We start from the raw sequence: 23,701 nt of genomic DNA, 5'->3' as shown, positions 1-23,701 counted from the left end.
TCATTTGAAATGAGTACGAGTCATTAACCCTTTTGTACGTGACTTTAAAGCTTATTTTGTTCAGAACTTTTAACTGTTGTTCCCCGAGTGATAACATGCTTAACATTCTTAAGCAACAAAGGCCAAGTGAATGGTAAGCTTTAGTGTCTCACGTGTGTGTGGGTTTACTTCTTTCTTTCTTTTCTATATTTAAGGTGTGAAATACACAAGCAGAATATGAAGTGTGGTAAATCAAACCAACTGCTCAATTTTAAGTGGGTAAAATAATCGAGATTATTTATATTCTTTTCTATTTGCAGTGATTTATCTGAACGAATCCATTTTTAAAATCTTTTTCAGTTTTTAAATTCCTTTTCAGTCATAACTTTTAAATAATTTTTAGTTCCTTTATTTTTAAATTCCTTTTCAGTCGTTATTCTTTTTTATAATATCCAGTTCTTTTATTTTTAAATGCCTTTTCAGTCGTCATTTTTTAATAATTTCCAGTTCCTTTGTTTTTAAATGCCCTTTCAGTCGTCATTTTTTTTTTTTTTTTTTTTTATAATTTCCAGTTCCTTTATTTTTTTATTTCTTTTTCAGTCATGATTTTTGCATGATTCTCAGTTCCCCTCTGTGTGATTGTGTCCCTGCCTGCAGCAGCTCAGAGAGGAAGAGCTCCTCAAATACAGTCCACGAGCAGGCTAGAGGAAATTACAGACGGAACGGGATTTTTTTTGTAATAGTCGACGTATCTCATTCATTTAAAAGGGCATGTTTACAGCAAGCACACCATTTCGCTTTTTTAACACGCAAAGAGATGCTGAAGCAGGATTGAGTCGCTGCGTCGGTGAAAGGAGCTGTCCACCATGAGGTGCTGATCGGCGGCCTGGCAGAACGATGGCGACGGGGAAGTGGCTTCTGTACACGGGTCTCTGTCTGTCTCTCGTCGCCTTGTGTTTCTTGACGATCGCAATCTCATCGGATCACTGGTACGAAACAGACGCGAGGAGATACAAGGAACGCTGCCGCACTTTCTCGAACCGCAGGAGCGATCCGGGTTTCATATACATCCCCAACCACAGCCTTCCACTGCGAGCCAGCCGAGCGAACCTGGACCGATGGGAAAACCGACTGCTGCTGACTAGAAACCGGCGTCAGCTGTTCGCGATGAGCGCGGCGGATGAGTGCAGCAGACGCTACAATTCAACCAACATGGGGCTGTGGAGCAAATGCTACAGGGTGGGATTTGACCCAGACATCGAAGAGCTCATTCAGAAAGGTAAAAACATCCAACTGAGTCTTATAGGAATGTGTTGGCTGTGTTGATGCAAAGCAAATGCTACAATAATGAGAGCCTGGAAAATGCCATTTCAAGCTAGAAGACATGTCTACTAGCTTGAAATGGCATTTTCCAGGCTCACATTGTTGAAGCATCTGCTTTGCAATGTACTATGCATCAGAGTAAAATGCAAATTCATTATAATCAGTTGCACAGGGCACTGTTGGATATTTTCCTCAATATTAAACATAATGAGCACCTCTGAACATGAATTGTAGTTATACATTCTGTTCTCTGTATGAATTGTAGTGGCTTAGATCAGTGGTCCGCTATCTTGGTTCTGGAGTACCTGAGCAATACACATTTTGAATGTGTACCTACCTCATTCAATACACTTGATATATTTCATCAACTCATTAGTAGAGGCTCCAATAATTGAACATGGTCTGCTAGGGTACTCTGGGACCTGGATTGAGAACTACTTATTTAACTGCTACTTACGAGCAATACTCACTTGACCATTTGTGTAGTTTACACATCTAAATGTGACACTTGTCCATATGCACAAGCAGGCTCAGCTCAACAGAGGACCTGGTCCACCTAACCATGAGCTTGACAACCACTAACAACTGTCTGGACCTACTTTATATCTTGGAGCTTGGGATCATACTGGGATCGGATGTAATGCTGATTCTGATTTTCTTGTTTTTCCAGGAACTATCGAGCGTTGCTCCTTTATAAGGTACTTTTACTCCTCCCCTGCAGTGACTCGAAAGGATCTTTCCTACAACATCACCAAGACTATCCAGCAAGATGATTGGCATGCCCTGCGTGAGTGGGACTTGCTCTTTTCGATCTGCATCAGTGTTATTCCGGGCCCTCCCTATGGTCCTCCATGTAGTGTTCCTAGTATAGTCTACCATGCGATTAGGAATCATTAGGAAGCATGGCATTAGTTTTCACTGTTATGCTGATGATACTCAGCTCTATATTTCTTCACGCCCAGACGAAACTTACCAATTCACAAAATTAACTGAATGCATAGCTGATATAAAAAACTGGATAACTAGTAATTTCCTATTACTTAATTCTGAAAAAACAGAGATTCTAATTATTGGACAAAAAACGTCCTCACGTAATAACCTAGAATACTGTCTAACACTTGATGGCTGCTCTGTTAAGTCTTCGTCGTCGGTTAGGAACCTGGGTGTGCTCTTTGATACCAATCTTTCATTTGAAAGTCACGTTTCTAGTATCTGTAAAACCACATTCTTCCATCTTAAAAATATATCTAAGTTACGTCATATGCTCTCATTGACAAATGCAGAACAATTAGTTCATGTGTTCATGACATCAAGGCTAGATTATTGTAATGCTATTATGGGTGGTTGCCCTGCACGCTTAATAAACAAACTCCAGCTGGTCCAAAACGCAGCAGCTCGAGTTCTTACCAGAACCAGGAAGCATGACCATATCAGCCCGGTTCTGTCAACACTGAACTGGCTGCCTATTAAACATCGTATACATTTTAAAATATTGCTAATTACTTACAAAGCACTAAATGGTTTAGCTCCGCAGTACTTGAGCGAGCTCTTAACGCATTATAGTCCTTCACGTCTATTGCGATCTCAATAGATAGGCTGCATAGATTAGGTCAGCCGGAACCGGGAACACTTCCACTAAATCCTGATTTATCCTGATCCCGAGGTTTACCGCAGTCCGCCGCAGTCCACAGTTTCGCGGTTTTGAAGTTTTACGCAGAGATGACAGCTTTTTTTCAAAAATTTTCAGCGCTTGCACCTTGGAACCTATTTCAAGGTTTGCGTTCTCGAACCACCAGGCACTGTTGTTGTGCGAATGAGCGGGCCGGAGCGCATTAAGGGTTTTCTGTTAGAACGATGTTGTGTAAACGGTTAATAACTAATGATCTTGTGAATCAATGTGTGAATCAATCAAAACTACGTTTAGCTGGACAATAACTTTATTCTAGAGCTGCTGTAAAGCCAAAACAATCTCTGTTACTTTAATTTCCTATTATCACTGTAAAGCTGCTTTGAAACAATCTATATTGTTAAAAGCGCTATATAAATGAAGGTGACTCGACTTGACTTGACTATACTTACTGGGCCCTGGATAAAGGTGCAGTCACATTGGGGACATTTCAGCGAAATCAAAAGATCCATTGTCAGTAGCACAGAGATGTATGTATCACTTTCAAACCAAGCAGCTTTCTGTTAGTCAGCACGTCAAATTCTCATAATCGACTTGAACATGAGGAAATCTGATTGATTGCAAGGATTCTGATTGGAATGAATTGGATTTCGTCCTCAAAATTTGTCTAAACAACAGTAAACGTGACTGCACCTTAAAGCTTGCCTACTCATTACAAATTAAAAGTCCCTGCAAATGAGTGCGTTTGATATAGCAGTAGTTTCAAGCAAGAGTATCCAATCCTGTTCCTGGAATTGCCACCTTCTTGTCAAGTTCAGCTGGAACAAAATAATCAATGCCTTCAGAATTACTAGAAATTCCTGCCAGGTGTGCTGGAACAGGTTGGAGCTAAACTCTACAAGATAGTAGTGATCCACGAGCAGGATTGGGCACCCTCAGTAATTTGCTATGTTCCCCTCCAGATTTGCGTCGGATGACAGCTGGGTTCATGGGCATGGCTCTATCCATCATTCTCTTTGGCTGGACCATTGGCGTTTTGGGCTGTTGCTGGCAGCAAGGCCTCATGCATTACGTTGCTGGTCTACTCTTCCTAATGGGAGGTATGTTAATTCACTGAATTGCTCCTTAATGTGTTTTAGGGTTCTCCCCTATTTTTGATTAGTAATTAGTAATTATGTCCCACCACAGGTACCTTCTGCATCATCTCTCTGTGCACCTGTGTGGCCGGCATCAACTTCGAACTGTCTCGCTACCCACGTTATCTGTTCAGCCTCCCGGATGATATAAGCCATGGTTACGGCTGGTCCATGTTCAGTGCCTGGGGAGGGCTGGGACTGACCCTCATAGCCGGGTTCTTCTGCACCCTGGCACCATCGATTCAGCCTCCTCCACCATCCCGTACCTCCTGTCCTAAGTCTCGCATGGAGAACGGAACGGTGTGCTAAAGCTTCACGTTGTGGCACTTGATACATTAACACAAACTTGTTCATAGACTTTGTAATGGGTATTAAAATCACGGAGGCTGTTGAGAGACGTTTTGTCCTGGAAGGTGACAAGCCATGGCTGTTGGGACTACACAAAGAGGACCTATGAAAGCACATTTGTACAGTTGTATAAAAGCTTTCATCATGACATGAGTTCAGCATGTCCTTGGTGTTTGTCCTTGTGTTCAGTAGATCGTGTTTGAATTTCGAGACAAATTCACCGTTTCAAAAATGTATGATTTACCATGGATTTCATTATGTGCTATAAATGTTTTCAATGTCAATAATTTCATCATTGGACAATAAAATGCCTCATGTAAGAAAACAATTCTACTGTTTCTACATCAGAAAAAAAGAGAATCAAACAGAGGCACTGAATACTCAATTTTATTTAAGATTTCACTGTTCCAGACCAGCAGAAAAGGGGGTCAATTCTTCTCTTTTAGCGCTTTATTTTGCATTAAATGATTTCAGCAGCATGTTAAACCCAAATGTCGGACTACATTGATTTTTTTCCTGAAAGAATGAGTGATTGTGTTTGATAAATACTGTTTAGTATGGCCACACAGATGAGAAAGAAAAGAGTAGAACTCATTTGAAGGCATTGGAATGGGGGCATGTTAGTGTGTGCCTGTCTTTTTGCCTTCAAAACTCGTATTATCTGCAATCATGCCTTGACGTGTCTCCCTTTTATTACCATCACCATCCTTCCCAAGGTTCCAGACTCGATTCCTGATTCATACCTTGTATGAATGGCTTATTCTATAGGCAAGCCAAAAAACACTTCCACAGAGGTCTTGCTCACCTTTCTTCATGGGAATGAAGTTACTGCAGACATCCTGTAGCAGCATGTCAGGTCTCACATCACCATCCTTGCCCTAAGACGCTTTAGACAAACCCCCTGAATACAAAATGGGTTCCTCCCAAAGATATAGAAGGTTCCACTCTGTCATTAATGAAGTCCCTTCCAAAGAGGACCAGGGTCTTGACTCTACAAATGCCCTCAAACATCTTACCCGTGGCTCCGTAAACATTAAGCGTGTAAGAAGCAGAGAGCATTACATAGACTTATCTTAAAATAATCCGCTTCCGTTTCCTTTGAGTGGTGGTGAGACCTAACATACGGGAAGTGTAAAGATTCACAGTATTAAATTTCAGTCTGTACCTTGGGTGAAGGAGTGAGGCCAATCAGACATGTTATTCACTTAAGCACATTCTGTTTAGCCATTATTAGTCACATGTACACATCAGTGCTCATGGTGTTCTCTGCACATTTCAATGTCAGACTCTTCCCCCCCCCCCCTCAGAATCATATGTGAAGGTGTGTGTATATGTGTTAAGACCCTCAGTGTCTGCCAGGCACCTTCATTCAATCATTACCCTGCACTGATGGTGCTCATAATACAGAGACGTATGTGTGCCTTCCAAAAAAAGTGACAGCAGACAAACAAATCCTGATGGGAAAGGGATGGAGAGGGAAAGGGTAGAAAGACGAGAGCTTATGTTACGTTATTAATGGAAGGGGTATATTTGCAGTTTCATGTTTGTAATGCAGTTAAATCAAGGGTTGTCTTTAGTGACGGTCGATACCGGCACTCTGTAGGATGTCTGTGGCCGTCTGTGCTGGGGGTCTGAAGGCTGTCTGAAAGCCTGGAGGGGGGGAGTGAAACTGACTTGGGGTGAGTGTGGGCGGGGGGAGGTAGGGGGCCCAGGCGGCTCTGTGTAAGGAGAGGTGGGCCGCCGCGTCCAGGAGGCCAGTGTGAGGGGGCTGTGGGAGTGCGCTGGAGCTGGGCGGTCCGTCCATCTCTGTGAGCGCCTGCAGTGACTTGAGCCAGTGTGGCGGATTGTCATCCTGAAGACAGTCCAAACTGTTGCCTGTGGATGCGGGGATACCTGGAGTTTGAAAATGGACACGATTTAGCACTATCACCAGCGAAGCTTTTATCCGTATCTAGTTTATAAAACACAAACCGCACCTGTGATGATGGCGGGGTCCATCCAACTGGCCGCACTGTCCCAGCTGAGGCTGTGCGAGACTCCAGCTGGGCCTACCGGCACCCCGATGTGATTCACGCTGGAAGTAGAGGAGGAGGATGAGGAAGAGGTAGAGTTCGGGAGGCCACCGAAGTTGATGTTGATATTTGGTAGGAGTGCTCGCAGTCCGTCCTGCCACTCTTTCACATTTATGCTTTCTGTAGAGCCATTGTTTTCTGAAAGAGAAAAACATTAATGAAACATTTTAACTTCTTGTATCCTTACACCTTGTCTACACCGAACATGTCAGAGCAAATGTTCTGGAACCATATGTACTGTTGTCAGTAGTAGCAAAAGAACATCAGGAATAGAACGGGGCATCAATTTACTGTTGGTGTCACGTCACTGAATATAATAGTTTCGATTTTCTTTTTACCATTAATTTTTATATTTTCAGTTGAAATATATTTAACTTAGTTCAAAGGCAACATTTCTAATTTTCATTGAAGTTTTTCCATTTAATATTCATATTTATTTCTGCCTTATTTAAAACAAATAAAAAAAGTTAACAATTCACCCTTCTCAGGTAATTTGATTGACAGGCGATCTGACCAATCATTATCCGCCAAATCCGTCATTTAGTCTGACAAGGCAGTCAGGAGAGTTAGTAGATCAACGTCGGTGCATTCCTTCTGATGTTCATTCATGTTTATTTGATGCAATAAATTAACTAGAAGGAAGAGATGATCGGTTCATGCACAAGGTGCTATAGAGCGATCTGTCACGACACATTAAAGAGAACGGTATTTATCGTTTAAATTTCTTTGAATAAATGACCAAATTTGAAAGTTTGACTTTGTTTCATATCACATCTGTCAGCGCGTTGTCAGTGTCCTCTCTGCTTCGCGATGTGTTTTTCACCACGTGAGAACATGATATGTGCTGTAAGAGCGGCATGGCTTGTCGGAATGTCTTTGCGAATGGTCAATTAAAAGGCAACTCGGTGCAAAATACAACAACAAACAAACTGGGAATGAGTTCAACAACTTGTTTCTATTTGGATCAGTGGGCTACATCTGTAGTACTCTGCTTAGACAAGGTGTTTTAATACACACACAGGTGATTCATAAAAACTGGAGTGCACAAGACAGATGCATTCCCAAACCTGATATAGGAATCCCCCCAAGGCCGGTGCTGTGGTGCTGGGCCGGCATGCTCAGGTCTAAGAAATGGCTGTGCGCAGCTGCTGCGGTGGCCGTGTGGTTCAAGTGTGTGAGGTTATTGCGGGTAGGGAGGCCCATCCAGGGGTGGCGTGCGGCCATGTGTTGGGGAAGGCTGAAGGAGTTATAGAGGCCTCTGTGCTGGAGGTGAGGAAGGCGCTGTTGGCCGTTGGGGAGGCTGGTTTGATGGGAGGGGTTGGGAGAGAGGGGGGAATGCTCCTGGACTGACAGCTCTTTCTCTATGAGGTCGGCCAGAGCCTTCCGTGTGACGTCAAATGGGTCGAAGCCCAGGTCATCGTCCTGCTGCTGCTGCTTGGCTGAAGAGCCAAAACCGAATGCCGCCTGCCAATCAGTGGAGGACGACACGGGGATAGTGTCTGCAACAAGGAAGAGAGATTGATGGGTTTACCCGATTAGCTCCGCTTACACTGAAATCTTATTGTTCCAAAATCCTACAACATTGCATGCGCCTACCTGAGGTGAAAAGGCTCTGTGGTTCTGGAGTCATGGGCCAGTCGGAGGCTCCCTGTGGTGAACTGGAGAAGGGGGGCAGGCTGCTGGGGATGGGGTTGGGATGTCTGAAATTGCTGTTGTCTGAGAAAAGAGACTGAGACTCCGCTGCCGCCCCTTCGAAGGGTGAGCGCGCTGCGAGTTCGGCCACGCTGATGGGCACAACGAGGCTGGGTTTAGTAAGGCCAGGTGGAGGAGATGGGGACTCGCTACTGGATGTCTGCCAAACCAAATACAGAAAGATGGATCAAAAAAACGAAAAAACATGATAACTATTATCAGTAATTCACCTTTTTTTGCACTTACCTGTGATATATTTTCCCCGTTTCCTATACTTATGGGTTCTGATGGTTTCTCAATTGGACTGAAATGAAAACACATTGTAATAAGCATGCATAAAAAAAAAAGTGCAGTCATTAGATGTTGTTATCTATCAACACTATTGGCTAGGCTTCTGCAGTACAGTACCTGGTAGGCTCTAAGGCTGATGGGAAGGGTGGGAGGCCCATGTTCTGCTCTGTTCCCTGATCAGGGTCTGGTTCGTCTGGAGTCATGTGGTCTGAGTCTGTTAGGCAGTCTAAAAGAGGAGGGGACTTGCGATGCTCTGTGGTTAAACCGTTAACCATTTTCCCATAGCTCTGTAATGAGGGCCACCCTTCTTTATTGGTGCTATTTGGTCTGGGAATAAAACAATGCTAAGTTAAAAATGGGAATCACACTTCTAAAAGAAAAGAGAAACTTGGTAACACTTTACAATAAGAAAAATGTTAATTAGTAAAAATACAGCTGTTCGTTGTTTGTGCATGTTAGTTCACAGTGTATTAACTAATGTTAACAAATATAACATTTGATTTCCAATGTATTAGTAAATGTTGAAATTAATATTAACTAAGATTAATAAATGCTGTGGAGGTATTGTTCATTCTTAGTTCATGTTAGCTAAGGTAGTTAACTAATGTTAACTAAGGAACTTTATTGTAAAGTGTTACCAGAAACTTATATACTTACACTACCATTCAAAAGTTTGGGGTCATTTTTCTTTTTAAAATTAATACTTTTTGTCAGCAAAATCACATTAAACAGATCAAAAGTGACAGTGAAGACATTTATAATGTTACAAAAAAATATCTTCACATAAACGCTGTTATTTAGAAATTTCTATTCATCAAAAAAATATCGCAAAAATGTATCACAGGTTCCACAAACTATTAAGCAGCACAACTGTTTTCAACATTGATAATAATAAGAAATGTTTCTTGAGCAGCAGATCAGCATATCAGAATGATTTCTGAAGGATCATGCAACACTGCATAATGTAATACTATTACTTAAAATAATTTAATAATATTTCATTCCAACCCCAAACCTATGAACGGTAGTGAATATTTTTTCTTTTGATATATTTTAATATAATTAATTATCATACAATTCTTTCATTATAATTATAAACAAAATAATTATTGAACTATCATATAATTAATTATTGCATATATTGCAAAAATAAGGCAAATTCTCACTAAAAATCTGGATATGGTTATCACACTCGGTGTGTGCAGCAATGAAATTGAAGATTAAAAGCAGCACCTCTGAGTGGAGTTGGGTTTGCTCTTCGACTTCTCCCCACATGTTGAGGTTTGTAAAAAGTTAGGGTTCGCTTTGTAAAGGTCTTGGAGTAATTTTTGTTCATACTCTTGATGTTTCCCAGCCTACAAACAAAATGTACACATACAGAGAGAGCAAAATCATTTTCAAAATGTAATTTACTTTATGTATTGACTTGCCTGAACTGATTGATCTGCATAATCTCTCACCTGCATTTCTTCTTTTGTAAAACTAGCCGCTTCATCCCCCAGTTCATGTAAATACATGCAGTCTGGTTTGGGACACTGCATGCTTTTAAGAAAATAACTGCAGTACTTTGTTGTACCTAAAGAAGCCTGGAGACAAAACAGCAACACACAGAGCTACTTTAATAACAAACAAAAATTGATAGAAGAATAAATGTAATATACGAAGAGTTGAGAATAAATAACACTAAACTTTAAACGTCATGACACTTCTAAGGGACGTTCTGAATCATATTTGTTAAAAGGACTGTGCTGTGATGGTTTAACACTTACCTTGAGTGTTCTACCATCCACTATGACATTGTTCACACACTGTATTGCTCTAAGGGCGTCCTCTGAACGAATGTAAGTTACATAGGCACTGGCACTAGGACCCTGTGGAGTGAAAGGTCAAAATATAAGTGCGTTTTCTTTATTCTACTGTTTTGCTGTAGCCTTAAAGGGATAGTTCACGCAACAAAGAAAATTCTGTCATCATTTACTCGCCCTCATGCCTCATTTTGTTTATCTTATTTAGATATAGTCCATTCTTCTGCTGAAGCCATTGACTTCCATTGTGTGGAGAAAAAAAAATACACAATGGAAGTCAATGGCTACCGTTACCCATATTCTTCAATCTTCTGTGTTCAGCAGAAGAATGAAATTCATACAGGTTTGGAACAACAAGGGTGAGTAAATGATGACAGAATTATCATTTTTGGTTGCTATCCCTATAAGCCAGAGACTTTTTCCACACACGAGAAGCACATGGACATGAAGTTTTTCCTACCTGTGAACCTGCATATGATGTGCTGTTATTGATGACCACTTTATGAATTTTGCCGAACTTCCCGAAATATTCTGGGCGCTTTAGAACCTACGAAATGATCAAAGTGACAGTGATTCCTTCAAGCGAATTATTGCATGAACGACAAAACCGACACTACGCTGAATTATGCCCACTTATTATATATATCACACAATCAAACTGTGAAATGACTCTGAGGGAGGAAATTTCTTTTTGTTCAGCAAAATGTAAACGGCTCCCTGATGAAAACACTCTATTTTTGTGCCATTCTCATTTACCTCCCACAGGAAGTGATACATTTCTCACTGATGTGATATGGGCACAGGGCGATCTGCCCTTCTTCGCATGATCAGTGATTTAGATACATGTACATTATATGGTAAATTACTACTTTTATTGTAGTACTTTTAGATTGTACACTACTGTTCAAAGGTTTGGGGTCAGTGAGATTTTTCTTTCAATGATTCCAGAAAAGTGTATCACGGTTTCCACAAAAATATTAAGCAGCACAACGGTTTCCAACGTTGATAAAAAAAAAAAAAAATGTTTCTTAAACAGCAAATCAGCACATTAGAATAATTTCTGAAGGATCATGTGACATGGAAGACTGGATGCTGAAAATGCAGCTTTGTCATCACAGGAATAAATTACAATTTAAAATATCTGAAAATAAAAAAACTTATTTTAATTTGTATTAACATTTCAGAATATTACTGCTTTTACTGTATTTTGTATTAAATAAATGCAGCTTTGGTGAGCAGAATAGACTTCTTACAAAAACATTTAAAAATCCTTTATAAAAAATAAAATAAAATAAACTGACCTAAACATTTGTACTAATTTTGAGTTAATTTCATTGAGGTAGCAGCTAGTTATTCATTATCAATAAATAGAATAAATAACAATAAAATTAGAATGAATTATTTAAAAAAAAAAATATTGACGTGCATTATTCAAAAGATCCACACAAAAAAAAGACTGAAAACCACAAAAAAAGACATCGACATTGTCTAATACGATGAATCACCTCTGCGTCCGCAAGTCTTTGAGAAAGTCCCACCACGAACACGAGGTTTCGCTGCACCACGCGGACGCTGGCCAGGTGCTTGCGGTTCTCCGTCACCTTCTGCTTCTTTTCATTCTGCTTCTGCTTCTTCTCGTTCTTTATCCTCTGGATCTCCTCTTGTGACAGTGGCTTGTATACTGCCGGATCCTCCGGGTAAGGCTACAGAAGACACACACAACTCATGATCTCGCTTGAACCCGTATCCTGAGGGCTAGCATGCTCAAAGAACTCTGCAAATAGGTCAAGTTTTCAGGCTGACACCATTACAGTGAATGAAATGAGCCACATCGCGTTTACACTTGGGAAGTGCGGTTTGCCAAAAAAGTGGTACAACATACTTTAGCCACAAATGCATAACCAGGCTTTAGAACATTTAGGCCAGTTAATCAGACAATATTTCGCCACTGTGCTTGTGCAATGTGCATAACATTTTTTTTTACAATCAACAATTAAATATAGTCATGGCAACTTCTTGATTAAATACATATCAGCCATCCAGTTCTCTAGATTCTGCTACTAGGTTCAGTGGTTTTGATTTTAAACTGATTTTCTTTCAGAAACTAGCTTGGCAACAAGTGGCGAGCCAACACAGTAGCAGAAATACCAAAACACGTTTTTGTCTTACCATGATTTACTATGGTAAGCCTGTTATACGTGTTTATATTTTAGACTTGACCGGATGTTTTTTTTTTTTTCGGAAAATTGCATACACGCGTAGAAAAAAAAGTTGGTCCGGCTAGTTGGTCTGTGTGCATGGTGTGGAAGTGACAGGTTAGTTGTCACAGTGAGCGAGAAAGGTTGACATGGAGCAGCTAAATCGCAAACCACCCGTTTTAAAAACAAAGCTGAACACACAGACTGAGTGAAGTTGGTATTAGAATGTGTTTCGCAACTAGATATATATAACAATACAATAAACAATCATCAGAAGCTCTTACCTTTCTGCAAGCAGGGCAGAGGCCGTTCTCGTCTGTGCGGATGCGGTGCCAGCAGAAACGGCAGATCTGGTAGCCGCAGGTGCAGGGGAAGAAGTTGACATCGTCAATCTCCAGCGGTTCCATGCACAGTGGGCACTCCATGGGGTCTTCCTTCAGCTCTGGACTGCGGGACATCCTATCGCACGGTAAGTTCAGGAGATTCTATGGCAGGTCGGCCAATAGGCTAATGCAAAGTCACAGAAAGTAGTTTGGGATGAAGTGAGATTTGATTTAAACACAGCAGCCTGGATGATGACAATACTTTACTCTAGTACATAAATGCTCTTGTTAAATATTCATATCGAAAAAATACATGTCGTTAGCTCAAATCTAATTTAATAGCCATTACAAATGAATATAGTCAGCTGTCATAGACTCAAAGCAGTTCAAAACATCAAGCTACCACAAAGCACATTAAGCCTTTTCATGTTACTCTCAATACAGTCAGTTAGCCCAGTTGGCTATAAACATGCTGATGTATTGGGATTGCAGAATAGGATCACTGGGTCACATTAGAGATGAATGTTTGGCAGGTTTTCGCAGTCCACGCACAGATAATTAAAAAACCAGCAAATAAAGTAAATTACGTCCACATTTTACCACTGAATACAGAACCAAAGTCATATTCAGAACAACATACTATAGCTAACGTTAAATGAATTGCAAATCACAACTAGCGATTCAGTCTGTCTTTTGTGCAACACTGACATTGTATCACAACAAACGCACTTATAAACGACGCAGTTCATATTTACTCAGAAAAATATAAATTCTAAAAGCAAATTACTCTTTATTTTCAGCGAAAACACATATGAAAGATTCCCACTTATATATCTCACATCATCCCTGAACAAACACTATGTTTAGATTCGCAGACCTCCGTAGAGCCCGTTTCTGCTTCAAAATGACAATAATTAAACAAACAACACATTTAATCCTTATTTTGATATCTATGAATCTTTATTAAAACCCCAATTATTGATATCTCACATCATGTATGTCTAGCGGCGCGTCAGTCGCGCTGAAAGCCGGTCAGGTGTCTCCACAGCTGGGACAGACTTCAACTGACGTGCGGCATACAACACAACGCCTAAAACATCGATTTCACTCTCCCTCAAACCATAACACACAAACCTAAAGGCACGCATATTTTGAAATGCTTATAAAAGAATAAAATTACTTTCCTCACATACATTTTTTGTCGACAACGAGTGTTTTCTGAACGTTTGTATTTTGCGGCCTACACACAGCTAAAGCCTGCGACTCTCCTACTGATCGGCCCGGCGACTAGAGGAGGAACCGCTGCCTGTCCACCTTTGACTTCACCTTTCACTTAAACTCAATGTTTTATGATTTAACCATGGGGTTAGTCTGCTTCAACACACATATGCAAACCTAATACCGCTGAAGTAATTATATTCGGGTGTATTGATCGCGATTAAAGCAGTTGTTTTGTAGGGTACTCACTTCAACTAGCTGGTCCTGTATTGCAGGGATTCCACTCCAAGGGATATTGGCTCTAGTTTAGGCGGGGGTTTCTGCCTTTCAACTGATCAGATGTGCCTATCTGATAGTTTGGAATGAGCACTATTCCACAGCTCAGATGTTCAATATTGATTAGATGTTTCCTACTCAGTTTGACTTTTTATTTAGGTAGCAGATTCTTTACCACCATCTTACACTGAAATGAGGAGGGAATACAGTAACCAGTCACCTCTCATTGAGTTTGCGCAAGATGCGATGCACAATGCATTGTGGGAGATGTAGTTTATTTTGTAAACGTAATTTTAACGTACATCAGCAATGTTCTACATTCGTCACGAGGGGCGATACAACTTCATGTTATCAGATTTAGGAAAAGTACTTTTTGACAGAAGGATTTTAATAACAAAAAAAATAAAAATAAATACAGCATAGGTTAAAACAAATTCCTTTAAAACCTTTTTTATATCAATTTTATTTTAAATTTATCTTAATTTTTTTATTTGAAGTTCACCAAATAGTAATGTAATATATACATTTAATGTTCTTTACAATTGAATAATAATTATACAAAAATAAAAATAAAAATGTACAAAAGAAAAACGTAGACGTTTAAATGCAATGCAAAAACATTGTAGTTTAAATAATTAAAAATCAGTAATTAAAAAATAGAGGTCCTAACTCTGCTCCTCTATAAAAAAATACCAGCTATTATCACAAGTATGTTATAATACTGTAAAATGCTAAAATCATAAATGTTTAGTACAGTCATGAGGTAGGATTTTCACATTGCTGACACACACTACCGATAAGCTCAATGTGATAGAGGTTTCGATCCATTCATTTAAACTATAAATCAATGTTCAACTTCAATTAATTCAAACACACTTAAAGGCTGCATCCACAACATAAACTCCTCAGTACGCACCGATCATTGAGTTTGTTTGCTATAAAACCCCACAAAAGTGGCATATGTCCCATCGGATGCACTGTGACTGTAGAAGCCTGCTGGTAAGATTTCTGCCTCTTTTAGATTGTATTTCAGTCCTCCATCCACACACATGTAGGCTTTGCCCAAGGTTGAGAGTGTGACTTGTCTGGATGGATGACATCGGCTGTCAGAGATGGATCTATTGGATGAGGAGACAACAAGGACGTGCGGGCGGCAAGGAGACCCATTCGCACACAGCTGTCTGTGTCCATCCCTTGAAGGATCCCAACCATCATTGCTCCAGCAAAACTAGATGAGATAGAGAGAGACTAATGTGAAACAGTTTTATTCATTGCGCATGTTAAATACTTCTATTAACATACCTGTCGCCAGCTCCAGACACATTTACAGTTTCTTTAGAGCTCACAGCCAGCGCAGGATAATGAACAGCACATAGTCGTCCCTTCTAGTATAAAAAGGCATAAATAATTCACAATATTTTAATATTACAGTTTTATATTACGGTTTAAAAGACACTTAGAGTCAGCATGAAACGGAAGTTGCAATCATCTTTTCTTCCCTATTGGGACGTATATCCGAGTGAAACGCCTTTTCAAACAAGAAAAAAAAAAAAAAGTGCTAAAAGCGGTAGACCAATCACAAAAGACTGGGCCTTCTGACCAATCAAGAGCAGAGTAGACCAATCACAACAGACTGGGCCGTCTGACCAATCAGAGCAGAGCTGAGCAAGCTCTCAGAAATGAGTGGTTTAGAGAGACCGAATCCTTTATCAAATCGTTTCAGACACTGTGAGAAAAGAGGTGATGTGCAATGTATATCATGAGCAAATTAAAGTGTTTTTCTTGGATGTATGTAAACCTATTTAAGGAGACACAATTTGGAGTAAAATAGCATAATTGGGGAACTTTAATAGTATTTACTAGTATTGTATTGTCAATACAATAGTATTGTCCTCGAAAGGCAATTTGTTATAGACAGCAGTAAACATACAGTTCATGTACAGCAACACAACACACAATCATTTTATCATAAGTAATTTAAAAACATGATCACAGAAGGTATAAAGGAATTATTTTTCTAAAGGAACTCTAAATTTGATTTACACAAAGGGATTTTAAATCTCCAGCCTGAGGGAAGCAGTTGAAATTCCGTAAACAATGGATTGGTGACATCGGAAAGGACTGACTGGCCCTTCCTAGTCGCCCTTTGTTCATTAATGTGTGTAATATTCCTTAAGTCTGTCCCCACTATCTTGCAGCACATTATAACTGTTACTCAATTTACTCCAATTCCTCACATTGAGGTTGCTGTACCAAAACATAATAGAAAAAAATGACCTACTGTACCACTGGACAATGACTACCATCTGACTCGTTGAGACACAATCACTGAATCATCTGCGACAACGGATAGTAAATCATTTAAATAATAAGCCCGTCATACCCGATTTTGCTTTCGTGGCTGCAAATTTACAGTTCCAGCATCATGTTCTCCACACACCAGCACACCTAGCGAACCTAAAGTGACCACCACACAATGTAGATGCTCCAGCAGGGGGCGGCAGAGAGCCGGTACACAGCCTAAAACATCCTCAAGCGATCTGGGCAACTCTGAAACAAAATTATACTTTGATTACAATTCAAGTAGCTCTGACACTTCCTGTCCAGTAGTCAACCGTTTTCTTATTTTAGGTTGTAGCTAACTACATTACCTGTAGGAGTGGGCAGATCTAGTGTCTGATTCATGGTGCAGAGCTCAGCAAGGTTGGGGGAGGTGTAGGACAGGGCTTTCCAGCTCTCTGACAGGAAGGGCTTACAGGCCTTATCAGCATCCGTGGGCTCAAACCACACTGCATCAAAAGAAAAAGCCATAGATATGCACATAACATCTGACGTCAACACTCGGAATCAGTAGGCTATTAGATAAGGGAGATTACCAGGGACTGCATGTTTCTTGGCGATACAGCACACGTAATCAATGGTTGAAACCGGAATGTTGCCATCAAGAACTACAAGAGATGCTGATGCAAGTTGATCATTAAACTGAGATACCTGAAGATAAAAACAAAATATTTACGCTATCAAAATAGTTGTTACCGTTGCTTTAAAGCCCCTTTGTTGACGTATTTCCTTCTTTCTTTTTTATTGATTTGCTACTTGCTAGTTGGTTGCAGGTGTTATTAGGGGGCGGGGCAGTCTTACTCTAAAGAGCATCTGATTGGACAAAATGAGTGGGTGCAAGATGAGTCATCAAAATGCTTTCCTCTGTTTACCTATCGAATTAGCGTGCAGATGGTCTCCATGCTAACACAAATGGACTAAAAGTCACAAAGTTACACTTTTATGATTGTACACTATCAATCAAAAGTTTTGGGGTCAGTAAGTAAAATAATAATACAGTTATTCATTGTGTCAAAGACCTTGTTACAAAAGATTTCTATTCCAAATAAATGCTGTACTTTTGAACTTTCTATTCATCAAAGAATCCTGAAAAAATTTATCATGGTTTCCACAAAATTATTAAGCAGCACAACTGTTTTCAACATTGATAATAATAAGAAATATTTCATGAGCAGCAAATCAGCATATTAGAATGATTTCTGAAGGATCATGTGACAAGACTGGAGTAATAATGCTGAAAATTGAGCTTTTCCGTCACAGGAATAAGTTACATTTTAACACATTAAAATATTAAGCAGTTGTAATAATATTTCACAATATTAGTTTTTATTATTGATCAAATAAATGCAGCCTTGGTGAGCATAAGAGAACAAAAACATAAAAAAAAATCTCACGGACCCCAAAACTTTTAAACGGTAGTGTACTCTTTGAATATACGTACATACTGCTCTTGTATTTGCTGATGGATGTCCATGTCGCCCAATCCCAGGCTCAACTCTCCAGACTCAGTTATGACAGCACAATAGGTCGCAGTCCTTTGGTCCTGTAATCTGGCAATTGCACTTGTATTCTGATGAGTAAAATGCAAAACAAACAAAAAATGCAAGGACCTACAAAACTACAATTTTTGGCTACAAGAGCAATAAAATGCAAAGTAGAAATATAACTCACCATGTGTTTACAATAGTTTAACACGGCGTCACTATGAGAGTCTTTGCCGATGGCAGAGATAAAGAGAGGTTTGTACCCTAATCGGCTTAAACAATCTATAGGAAATACAGGGACAATTGTAAAAAAAGAGGAATTGTACATATTCATTCATAATAATATGAATGACACATTACATTATGAATGAGACATAACATACCAGCAATATTTCTGCCCACTCCTCCAAATGACTGGCACACACTTCCTGGATTTGTCTGACCAAACTGAATTGAATACAAATATTTACCTGAATACTGTCATAAACAAGTAACTTAAGCTCCTATAGCTTGTTATTAGACTTACCACCAATTTCTTTGTTGTTCCTTTAGCGATGAAATCAACGTTTATTCCACCAATAACAATCTAAGGGAAATTTATTGTTATTGTTAAGTGTGTTTTGAATTAGCTTTTATGTTCATATTTTCATTTTAGTTTAATTTTGTTATGTGCTTTTGTCATTTTTATTCGATTTTCTATATTTTTATTTATTGTTATTTCAGTTTTAGTTTTAGTAATTTTAGTAACTCAACTTAAATTTATTTATTCAGGCAACATTTCTAAGTTCAAGTGTTTCATCTAATATGTATACATTTAATTAAAGCTTTATTTCAATTTATTTTAGGTTAACAACAACAACACTGAAAATAAAATCTATTTATTTTGCATTAGTCTTTCCATAAAAGCTTACCATATCACTTCCAGTTTTGGAGTCCATTCTCTGGTCCTTTTGTGTCTTACTATCACCTCTGAAGATGCCTCCACTTTTTTCTTTGTGTTTAGAAAGGGCACATGCAATCCGACTGCCCACCTTGGCATTGTTATGGATGAGTCCTATATCTGAAAATGAATGAACTTCAGGAAAATACCACAAAACATAAGGGGCAGACCACTTACTCTACAACCACACAATGCAATAGCTACATATGCATTATGTATCAGTGTTTAGAAATCAAAATGTCATTATAGGTATATAAGAACATAAATGCAATAAGCAAAACTATGTCCTTAAATGGATACTGGCTTGCAAGGACTTCCCTTTAGTGAGCTCATTGACTCGCTGAAGGATAAAAGGAGTGACATCTCTTCCTGTGACACCTTTTGAGCTTCAAATATACAAAGAAAATGTTTATCATTATATGTGGCAACTGTTTTGTCCAGACTCCATGCATTATTTTTCTCTACCTGGCCTCAGTCACAGCTGTTTGTATGGCATCTTCTATCAGTTGCCCCGTGGCTGCATGTTCCTCTGGGATGGGAACGGCCAACAGAAGACCACTTTGCAGCCCCAGAGATAGCGTGCTTGCTGTTGAGAAAAGAGAGCGTTTAAGAGCCCTTCATGAATGACTAAGCAGGATGAGTTACATTAGTGAAACATTATCTATGATCTCTGTTTTAACTAGCTCTTTCAATTACAATCACTACAGCTTTCGGTAAATGTGTAATATTGACATTTACTCAAATGTAGGAGCGGTAAAAGCTTAAACACTCAGACTTGCCAATAAGATCTGCTGCTTCTTGAGGACTGGAGACATGGTAAGGAGAAGTAAATCCACTTTGCCGAGAGAAGAAAGCCGGGAAGCTTTTTGAATCTCCATATGTGGCCACACACACACCCTGAGTTTCCTGTAAATAAAAGCATTGATCTATGAATGAGAAGTATATATGAAATCAAAACTGACCCGGTTTACTAGGGGTATTACATTTTGTCTATTATAATAACAATTGTAATATTATGGTAAGAAATAAATTAAAATACATAATAGAAATAAAATAAATATTTTTAAAAAACAAACAATTTTCAGCGTTATTAGATTCATTTTAATGAGGCACATAACTGCTGGCAAAATGGCTTTTTAATAAAACTTTAGATAAAAGAAATGCGAAATTGAAATGGATGTTACCTGACAAAGAGAAAACGGAGAAAAAAGGCTGTTGTCTACCCTTTTGCCAAATAGGTTGGAAAACTTCAACACCCATAATGCACTGGGCAAGGCCACTCCCACCAGTCTGCTATGGATACACTTGACCAGAGTCAAATACCGCCTTGCTTTAGTAGGAAATACTTCTTAGCAAACTTTTAGTCATAATGGTGTCGACTTGTATTGTTCCCAGGTGCAAGAATTCAAAGAGTAAATGTTTGGAATAATCGGTAGTGAGTTATTTTCATTTTCCAGTGAAGGATCCAGCTTGTTGTAGGCAGTGGCTTAAGGCCTCATTATACTTCTGCGTCGTTGTCCGCGTTGACGCACCTAGGGAGCATGTGAAACCCCGAGGGAGGGGTTCTGGCAGACCAATCACAGCGCTTGCGTCCGCGTAGAATTGACGCGTTGTTACATTTTTGGAGAGGTGCACGTCAGGGTACGCCGTAGGGTACGCGCGCTACACACAGCCTACGACGTAGCTACGGCGGCAGTTCGACGCAGAAGTATAAATAGGCCTTTAAGGCTGCAAAGAATCGTAAATATAGAGAGGACACCACTATGGAAAATCTGAAAAACCTCTGTGTTTGTAGCAAACATTTCAAAATGGATGACTGTGAACACAGTGTTTTAGACCAAATAGAGGGGGGAAAAACTGAAAGAATCAGTTCCATCAGTTAATTAGGAAGAGAAGGAATGGGAAGCACCTTCCACACAAGCCCCGAAGCAAAACGTAAGAAGACTGTAGCCATAGTGTTACATTTTACCATAATGCTTTTTAAAGAGTAGACAAAATACAATATTCCATTTTCAGTGAGAAACCTACTCTTACAATAGTGGTTTTGTTAATAATTCTATGAGAAAAAATGCAAAAGTACAATCTGTAGTTTTCTTGAAAGTCCTGGAGCTGAAACTTTTGCTGACAAATAAACGGGAATTTCTTGGTCCAGGTAGCATGGAGAAAGAGTAACATTGTTCATTTACATATACAACCAACATTGGGTTGAAATTGGGTTGAAAATCAGTGAACTTACATTTTAAGCCAGTATCAGATGACGGCAAAGACAGCTTGCAACTTGACCACCAAGTATCTTTCTTGTGTTTACATGAAATTGTGTAAAAAATGGTGACTGGGTTTGAGCACTTACCAAGAACTCAAGAGTGCGACCAATATCTAGGATGGATTTCACCCCAGCAGACACAACTGCAATAGGTGTTCGACCCAGTTCGGTGAGGTCTGCGCTCACATCCAAGGCTGCAAGAGATAATATGTAAGTCACTGAAGATAGGCAGTATACATTATGTATAATGTGCATATTTCACATGGAAATAAGGACAATTGTTAAATAAACGTGCAGTTTTCTCCATCTCTATGTACTCCTCCAATCCCTCCGGTTACAAAGACAGGAATCCCAGCTTTGTGAGCCACAATCATTGTGCCGGAGACAGTAGTGCCACCCGACAGACCCTGCATTATCAAAAAACATTCACATTAAAATGTATATTCACATGATTCAAATAAAAGTTTGCATCATTTCCAGACCTTGCTGATGACATAAGGAAGGTCTCTTCTGGACACTTTTAGTGCTGTTTTGCTCTGTGCTAGGAAGTCCAGTTCATCCGAAGAAAGGCCCACGTGAATCCTCCCCTCAAGAATCCCAATGGTTGCTGGGATTGCACCTTCAGCCCTCACAATAGCTTCCACTTCCTTTGCTGTGCTGAAATACAGAGAAAATGCAGCTGATTGGTAAATACTGAATCCAGATGTTTCACTTTCAGAGCACTGATTCAAAGTTCTCCACCTTCTTGTCTTTAAAAAGCTTGTCCAATAGTACAACAGAATTAGTCTGTTCTGTTTTTGAAGATAAAAGGGCATGTGACAACCCTGACTTCAGAATGATGTGAGGGAAAAATTCAGAATAAGTATTTGACAGCACTGTAAGAGACTTATCTTCTTCTTTTTTTTACCTGAGATTGAGAGGATAAGGCATTCCATGTGTAATAATAGTGCTTTCCAGAGCCACAACTGGCCTGTGTTCCGCTAAAGCCTCTTTCACATTAGGATGGATGGTAAACAGGCTGTCTGTATGGAGAAATAGGGAATAGTTCACCCAATCAACACTGTATTCAAACCACTGTTTTGGCGACCCAAGACAGTTTTCACCCAGTTTGACTTGGTTCTGAGTCAGGTATGGTGATTGATAGCGACAAATGTTTTTAATTGATCATACAGTAAGTGTTCTTCTCGGAACTTTCTGGCAGGGGTTTCTCAAAGTTATGAACAAACGTTCTTCCAGTAACATTAATAGGATGTTCGTTCAAAGTTATCTGGTCTTTAATCATGTTCTCAAAACGTTGGCACATTTTACGGTTTAAAACATTAATAAATTGGACATTCTGAACGTTCCGAAATATATATTTTTTAATTAAATATTCATTGATTAGACTGTGGTACAGTAGCCAATACAATAGTACAATTAGTCTGAAAGGTGCATTTCAGAGTAACATGAAATTGGGACAATGTTTCTCTGAGTGTAAATCTCTTTAATGTGGAGATGTGGTTTGTGCTACTTTACCTTTTTTGCTATGTCTGCTGGATGAAGTTGTAAAGCAACGTCTAAAAATAGCAGATAACCTCCACATCATCTTCAAAACAGGATCTTCAGGTCAGCAAAATTCTTCGAAAACAGCAGAAAAAAACACCAACCCACCGCCTGCTGGAGGGTTTCCAAACTATTCAAAGGGAAAAATGTGTCATGCTCTATTTGTTTGAGACAAGCGACGTGCTGATATGCAACTGTACCAATCCTGCACACGTTTCAAAAGAAATCACTAAAGAATAAATTTAACATACGGGTCCTGTACGTAAACAATTCAGGACTTCTTCAACGTTCAGTAGCCTAAAGAGTTAAAGAAAAAAGCTTTTTGCTCATTAAAACGCTTCTCACGCGCTACTCACTAGTAGTGACTTCAGTCACGATTCGGCTTAAATCAATCCCAATCTTTATTTTAGATAATAACTTGTCAACTTCTCAAAAGCTATTTACAGCATTCTTCTCGGCTCGAGTCTCGACTCCACTAGGATGAACTTTGATCCGGTTGGGTCTGTTTGTACTAGTCGAGAATCCCATCAATTGACTTTTACTCAGAACTCGGCAATTGATTCATTAATCATTTTTGGAGAATACAGTCTCTACTTTCAAAATAATCATCCGGTATATATATATATATATATATATATATATATATATATATATATATATATATATATATATATATATATATATATATGTATATATATATATACACACACACACACACACACATTTTTTTTAAATCATTGGTACTCCATATATTCTTCATAAACCATGCACGTGAGCCTCAGATTTACATATTCTTTGGTTATAGGTTGTCACAACCCCAATTCTGTACTATTTTCCTTTGAAA

General features: G+C 39.3%; 3 protein-coding genes across 5 annotated transcripts; 1 reads left to right on the top strand and 2 right to left on the bottom strand.

Annotated features, from left to right (window-relative positions):
• The first annotated feature begins 637 nt into the window (after positions 1 to 637).
• tmem178ba (transmembrane protein 178Ba) lies at positions 638 to 4,902 on the top strand. The gene is made up of 4 exons (XM_079858433.1): positions 638 to 1,258; positions 1,973 to 2,089; positions 3,892 to 4,029; positions 4,118 to 4,902. The coding sequence occupies exons 1-4, from the start codon at positions 877 to 879 to the stop codon at positions 4,372 to 4,374; spliced, it is 894 nt and encodes a 297-aa protein (XP_079714559.1). The 5' UTR covers positions 638 to 876; the 3' UTR covers positions 4,375 to 4,902.
• An 807-nt stretch (positions 4,903 to 5,709) lies between these two features.
• cnot4a (CCR4-NOT transcription complex, subunit 4a) lies at positions 5,710 to 14,498 on the bottom strand. 2 transcript variants are annotated; one of them, XM_079858431.1, is made up of 13 exons: positions 14,262 to 14,498; positions 12,756 to 12,978; positions 11,779 to 11,976; positions 10,734 to 10,820; positions 10,238 to 10,339; positions 9,929 to 10,054; positions 9,702 to 9,823; positions 8,586 to 8,795; positions 8,424 to 8,481; positions 8,082 to 8,337; positions 7,553 to 7,984; positions 6,390 to 6,623; positions 5,710 to 6,306 (listed from the first exon to the last, which is right to left on the bottom strand). In XM_079858431.1, exons 2-13 carry the CDS (start codon positions 12,927 to 12,929, stop codon positions 5,987 to 5,989), a joined length of 2,319 nt encoding a protein of 772 aa, XP_079714557.1. In that variant the 5' UTR covers positions 12,930 to 12,978; positions 14,262 to 14,498; the 3' UTR covers positions 5,710 to 5,986. The 2 variants fall into 2 exon arrangements, with proteins under 2 accessions (XP_079714557.1, XP_079714558.1); XM_079858432.1 differs by having other exon boundaries at positions 5,710 to 6,288; positions 14,262 to 14,477.
• A 52-nt stretch (positions 14,499 to 14,550) lies between these two features.
• LOC307150849 (uncharacterized protein) lies at positions 14,551 to 23,310 on the bottom strand. 2 transcript variants are annotated; one of them, XM_079858429.1, is made up of 19 exons: positions 23,214 to 23,310; positions 22,831 to 22,987; positions 22,223 to 22,337; positions 21,798 to 21,972; positions 21,611 to 21,722; positions 21,403 to 21,509; positions 19,832 to 19,958; positions 19,518 to 19,638; positions 19,353 to 19,438; positions 19,024 to 19,172; positions 18,639 to 18,698; positions 18,496 to 18,559; positions 18,300 to 18,394; positions 18,070 to 18,198; positions 17,165 to 17,279; positions 16,940 to 17,077; positions 16,672 to 16,838; positions 15,591 to 15,673; positions 14,551 to 15,516 (listed from the first exon to the last, which is right to left on the bottom strand). In XM_079858429.1, exons 2-19 carry the CDS (start codon positions 22,898 to 22,900, stop codon positions 15,318 to 15,320), a joined length of 2,112 nt encoding a protein of 703 aa, XP_079714555.1. In that variant the 5' UTR covers positions 22,901 to 22,987; positions 23,214 to 23,310; the 3' UTR covers positions 14,551 to 15,317. The 2 variants fall into 2 exon arrangements, with proteins under 2 accessions (XP_079714555.1, XP_079714556.1); XM_079858430.1 differs by lacking the exon at positions 23,214 to 23,310 and having other exon boundaries at positions 19,518 to 19,634; positions 19,828 to 19,958; positions 22,831 to 23,199.
• Positions 23,311 to 23,701: the final 391 nt, after the last annotated feature.

The sequence above is a fragment of the Squalius cephalus genome, assembly GCF_949319135.1.
Source record: "Squalius cephalus genome assembly, chromosome: 23".
Classification (NCBI taxonomy): domain Eukaryota; kingdom Metazoa; phylum Chordata; class Actinopteri; order Cypriniformes; family Leuciscidae; genus Squalius; species Squalius cephalus.
The sequence above is the reverse complement of the archived record's forward strand: the minus strand, read 5'-3'. Positions and strand labels throughout refer to the sequence as shown.